The sequence below is a fragment of the Lipotes vexillifer genome, unplaced genomic scaffold (assembly GCF_000442215.2).
Source record: "Lipotes vexillifer unplaced genomic scaffold, Lipotes_vexillifer_v1.1 scaffold76, whole genome shotgun sequence".
Taxonomy (NCBI): domain Eukaryota; kingdom Metazoa; phylum Chordata; class Mammalia; order Artiodactyla; family Lipotidae; genus Lipotes; species Lipotes vexillifer.
In genome coordinates this window covers 1,452,921-1,458,920 of record NW_006773751.1, presented here as the reverse complement: position 1 = coordinate 1,458,920, position 6,000 = coordinate 1,452,921, and the positions used below count along the sequence as shown (strand labels likewise).

General features: G+C 34.0%; 1 protein-coding gene across 2 annotated transcripts in view; it reads left to right on the top strand.

The window, feature by feature from the left end:
* The window catches only part of XPR1 (xenotropic and polytropic retrovirus receptor 1), a 212,522-nt gene that overhangs the window by 144,121 nt on the left and 62,401 nt on the right, over nucleotides 1-6,000 (top strand). For both annotated transcript variants that reach the window (XM_007448514.1, XM_007448513.1), the window contains exons 4-6: nucleotides 1,121-1,344; nucleotides 3,913-4,062; nucleotides 4,332-4,415. In XM_007448514.1, coding sequence (XP_007448576.1) covers nucleotides 1,121-1,344; nucleotides 3,913-4,062; nucleotides 4,332-4,415 — 458 coding nt within the window. The remainder of the gene's footprint in view (nucleotides 1-1,120; nucleotides 1,345-3,912; nucleotides 4,063-4,331; nucleotides 4,416-6,000) is intronic.

Here is a 6,000-nt window from a genome sequence, read left to right as displayed (position 1 = left end):
GCTGAACCAAATGGCATTTGGAGTGAGAAATTTGCATCAGTTCAAAGTATGTGGTAGGCATAATTCTAAGGTGCCCTCCAAAATCCCTTCCCCCTGATATACACATACTTTCTCTCAGTTATTCAATCAAACACTAACCTAGGTGCTGCTATAAAGGATTTTGCAGGTATAATTAAGGTCTCAAATTAGTTAACTTTAAGAAAGTGAGATTATTCCAGGTAAGCCTGGCTTACTTATGTGAGCCCTTAAAAGGGAATGAGCTATTCCTGAGGAGATTCAAAGCATAAATACTAACAAGGTTGTACAACCATCACCACTATCTAATTCCAGAACATTCATCACCCCAAAAAGACCCTGTACCCATTAGCAGTCACTCCCCATTCCTCCCTCCCCCCAGGCCCTGCCAACCACTCATCTGCTTTCTGTCTCTGTGGACTTGTCTGTTCTAGACATTTCATATAAATGGAATCACACAATTTTGTGGCATGTTATGTCTGGCGTCTTTCACTTAGAGCATTATATCTTCAATATTCATCCATGTTTTAGCATGTATCAATACTTGATTCTTTTTTTATGGATGAACAATATTCCATTGTACATATATACCATATTTTGCTCATCCATTCATCAGTTAATGGACATTGGGTTTGTTTCCACTTTTTTGACTATTATGAGTCCCAGGTTGTGTATGTGTACAAGTTTTTGTGTGCATGTATATTTTCAGTTTTCTTGGTTATATACCTAGGAGTGGAATTGCTGGATCTTTAAGGTAACTCTATGTTTAACTTTTTAAGAACTGCCAGACTGTTTTCCAAATTACAGTGCGGCTGTACCATTTTGTATTCTCACTCTTCACGGCTTTTAAATTCTGTGTCTTCAATCTTCATCTGTCAAAAGAAAGGGTACACTTGAGGTTTTGCTGGGAGGAAGTGTGGGGTAGAATGAAAGGAGGGTATTACACTGAAACATATTTTTCCTATCTAGTTCTAAATATTAAATGTAGCATTTTTTTCCCTAGAAATTTTAGGGAAACAGACTAATCAGTAAAAATTCAGACGTCAGTGAGAACTTTTACCAGCTTTTTTATCTTGATTTGACAGTTCTGTTTTACTTCTTATAGAAAAGCTCGCAGAGGCTCAGCGCAGGTTTGCTACACTTCAGAATGAACTTCAGTCATCACTGGATGCACAGAAAGAAAGCACTGGTGTTACTACACTGCGACAACGCAGAAAGCCAGTCTTCCACCTGTCCCATGAGGAACGTGTCCAACATAGGAATCTAAAAGACCTTAAACTGGCCTTCAGCGAGTTCTACCTCAGTCTTATCCTGCTGCAGAACTATCAGGTACTTCAGTTCTTACTGTGGAGGATAGAACCTTTAAATGATTGAGAAATTAAAATAAATGGAATTTCCTTGAGCTATACTAATGGGTCAATCCAAAAAGGGAGATTCTTAGCATGTCATTATTCTATCTGTTCTTATTGGGATTTCAAAGGTTCTTAATTGGCTAAAAACCAGGTTATCAGAGATGGTAAAATAATGTTAACAAGACTTCTGTTTTTGAAAATCAGTTTTCCAAAACCTTTTTGTACAGTATTCAGGAGTAGCCCTTGACTCAAAGAGTAATAGTTTGCTTCCTATTTTTAGAGGCATCTCTAAGTAATGAGTGGAAATAAGTAATAATATATGTCTACCCAACCACTGCTGGCTATGTAAGAACTTTTATATTCCACCACAGCAAAATTTCCATGAAAGCAGCTGTATAGTTAACTTTCCTGCAACTAACACTAATAGTGTAAAAGATACTGACTTTTCAACTTTCCACTGAGAACCCTTTCAGTTTTATTATCCACAGGCTGCAATATGACTGTATTTAAAACAAAAACAAAAACAAAACTTGGGAAAGAAAAGAAATTTTAAAACCCAGCCTAAAAAGTTGAATTACCATGTATGCTAAATTATGGAAATGCTTGGCATTTATTCATTTGTAATTCTTTATGGATTTGTTCACATAGTTAAATCTATAAGAATATATTGAAAAACAGATTATTCATTAAATAATAAACATTTAAATAGGCAAAAGCATCTTCCTAATCTTTAAAGAGACCTTATGTGCTATTATTTTTCCATTTTATTCTTTTGATTATTACTTCTAATCCGGTTAAGATCATCACAGGATCATACACTATATAAAAGCTAGAGGTTATATAATACAAGTATTACCATGGGTAAATATTGGAATTTTAAAATAAAAAGTAATTATAGGGCTTCCGTGGTGGCACAGTGGTTGAGAGTCCACCTGCCGATGCAGGGGACACGGGTTCGTGCCCCAGCCCGGGAAGATCCAACATGCCGCGGAGCGGCTGGGCCTGTGAGCCATGGCTGCTCCTGTGAGCCATGGCTGCTCACCTTGCGCATCCGGAGCCTGTGCTCCGCAACGGGAGAGGCCACAACAGTGAGAGGCCTGCGTACCGCCAAAAAAAAAAAAAAAGGTAATTATAGTGCCATATCTGTAGTAATCTAAGTTTAATGCATGTACTTATTTCCATCTTTCTCTTTCATAATTCTGCTGTCTTTTTTGGTGATTTAATATTTTAACATTCAAAGAAGAACTCAGAAAATAACTTTAGAAGGATAGGAAAGTAATTATATAAGATATATATGATGGGAAATTCCTTTCCTTTGAAATTTCAAATTTCCTTTGAAATAGCTTTATAATTTATCTTTAAAAAGAAACAAAAATGTGTTTCTTCTTGCTTATAGTGATATAAAATACTAACATTTCATATTTTATTAGTTATGCTTATGCATTACAGGGAAATACCCTTGTTAAATTTTACTTTATTAACTTTGCCATAAGTTTTTGTTTTGGGTCATTATAAACAGCTTCTTGAAAATAATTGTTAATTATAAAAGTTCTGATCTGTTCTTTATCCTTTGAGACTGTCTATCCTGTAAGAATACATTTATTTTGAAAATGATGAGAAAGGAAAATGAATTGAAAGCAGTCTCCAAATCATGGTGTATACACCCAAGGAGAGTTTAAGATGACCCATTAAAGTGTGAAAAAAAATATTAACAAACAGGCGAGCAAGCAAAACCTAATTTGGCGTGACTGCTCAATTTTTTTTTTTACTGATGGTGATATATGATCAGCAAATTTGGGAGACCTCTGATTTAAAGAACCTTGCAAATCCACAGTTTCTTGCTTTTTTGTCTGTTGATTAAAGAACAACAGGATTTGAGAATATAGAAAAGTATAGTATTTTGATATTGTAGAAATGGAGGAAAAGTACAAGCTCCTACTCGTTATCAGCAAAACCTTGTAAGTATGATCACTTCTTTTCCACTGACTCTTTGCACACCCATCCCCAAACAGAATGGATGGAAGCAAAATAAAAGTTAAGAAAAATAGATGATTATCCATTTTCTGTGCTTGTTCATACATGCTTGCATAGCAGGGGGAAATACATAGCTATACCAGGCCTGCAAAAAGCAAAGAACTAATAAATGTATTCAGTTCATGATAAATCCAGAGGATTTTCTGAATATATGCTTTTGATCAGAGAAGCAAAATAATATAAATTAACTATTTTGAAAACAGTTGTACATAGGAAAATGGAAATAAAAATGTTTTGAGTTTAAGACTTCCATTAATTTACATGAAACAGAAATAATAGGGTTCATAATCCAGAGTTTCTTTGTATTACTGATAGCATACTACCTTGAAATGAATAAATGAAATAAGAAATTAGAGTCTTATCTTTTTATAGTACATGCTTTTATGAAAGCATTGCCATTTCCCTCGGTACTCAATCTTCAGTCAACTCAGTCAACACAAAGGGCTTATTATTTTTCATCTTCTCTCATGGTGGTGGAAATTATAGTAGTGTTTCTCATTTCTTTCTGTAGAATCTGAATTTTACAGGGTTCCGAAAAATCCTTAAAAAGCATGACAAGATCCTGGAAACATCTCGTGGAGCAGATTGGCGAGTGGCTCATGTAGAAGTAGCCCCGTTTTATACATGCAAGAAAATCAACCAGCTCATCTCTGAAACTGAGGTACGGAAATCTCACTTATATACCATATATCTTCAGTAACATTAATGTCTTATTTTTAATGAAATAACTCCTCATTTTTATTCTCCTTTTGTTATTAGTTGCTTGCTTTAAATACATATATTCTTACTCATGATTATTTCTTTTGCTTTATTCAGTATATGTTCACCAGGGGGTTATCAGAATACCATATGTATAAATGGTTCAGAATTATTTATGCAATACTCAAGTTCAGTATAACCTGTGTCAAAAGTTAACAATGTGTCTCTTAGGCTGTAGTGACCAATGAACTTGAAGATGGTGACAGACAAAAAGCTATGAAGCGTTTACGTGTTCCCCCTTTGGGAGCTGCTCAGGTTCGTATTTGTTTCCAGTTGTTTGGTTGGTTCGTTTTAGCTATTTAATAATCAACATGATCTGTTAGCTGATAAAATATACTAGTTTCACTACTTTAAAAAAGGTTTCAGCCAAAGTTTATAAGTGTTTATTACTATTGCTGTTTTCACTTTAAAAAATTAGCTGCCAGATCTCACTTCATAATAAATTGTAATGTCTTCCCACCTTTCTCTTCTTATCCTGTACTACTTCTCTTGTTTATTCTTATTGACATGCTATCTTCGTCAGACCAAATGATTCAGATGAGATATTTATCTGATGATATGGGAGTGGGAGGGCTTCAGACAGTCTGGGCTACTACATACTTTCCTCTAAAATGCAATAGTTGTGACTAAAACAGCATTTATTAAATGATATCTACATAGTAGTTACACCAAAAGACATTTAAGTGATATCTTCTGTGTCATAAACTAAATCTCAGTAAATTTAAAAGGATTTAAATCATAGAAATTATGTTCTGTGACCAGAATGGAATGGAAATGAATAACAGAAAGATCTTCCTCATCCCAATAAAAGGTATTTATGAAAAACCTAAAACTAATATCATACTTAATGATGAAACACTGAATGCTTTCTCCCTAACTAGGGACAAAAAAGTGTATTCACTCTTACCACTTCTACTCAGCATTGTACTGGAGATTATGGCCAGTGTAGCAAGGTAAGAAAAAGAAATAAAAGGCATTTAGATTAGAAAGAAAGAAGTAAAACTGGTGGGGTTTGTTTCATTTGTTTTTTTTTTGCCGATGACATGATGACCTATTTAGAAAATGCAGTGACTCTATAGAATAGCTACTAGAGCTAATTAGTGAGTTATTAGCAAAGTTGCAGAATACAAGATCAATACATAGATATTTAGGGTTAAATCTGACAAAAGATGTGTAATACTTTTACATTGAAAACTATAAAACATTATTGAGAGAAATTAAAGAAGACAGGTACATGAGAGAAGTTAGAAAACCCAGTATTTTTAAAATATCATTTCTTCCTAAATGGATTCGTAGATACAACATAAACTAACTCAGAATCTCAACAGGGCTTTTAAAAAATAATTATTAAGCAAATTTTTAAATTTATATGAAAGTACAAAGGTCCAAGAATAGCCAGAACAACTTTGGAACAACTAAGTTGAAGGATTAACACTATGTGGTATCAATCTTATTAAAGCTACAGTAATCAAGACAGTGTGTTATTAGTGTCGGGATAGGCAAATAGATTAATGGAACAGAATAGAGAATCCAAAAATAGACCAATAAATATATGAACAATTAATTTTCAATAAATATTCAAAGGCAGTTCACTGGAGAAAGGATAATCTTTTCAACAAGTGGGGCTGGATCAGTTGGCTTTCACATGCCAAAAAAAAAGCAAACCCACAACTTCCATACATTCTTCATACCATGTATAGAAATTAATTTTACATGTACCATTGACCTAAATGAAAACCTAAAACTACAAATCTTTGAAGAAAATATAGGAGAAAGTCCTGGTGACTTTGGGTTATGCAAAGATTTTTTAGAAATGACACCAAAAGCACTTCACCAAGAT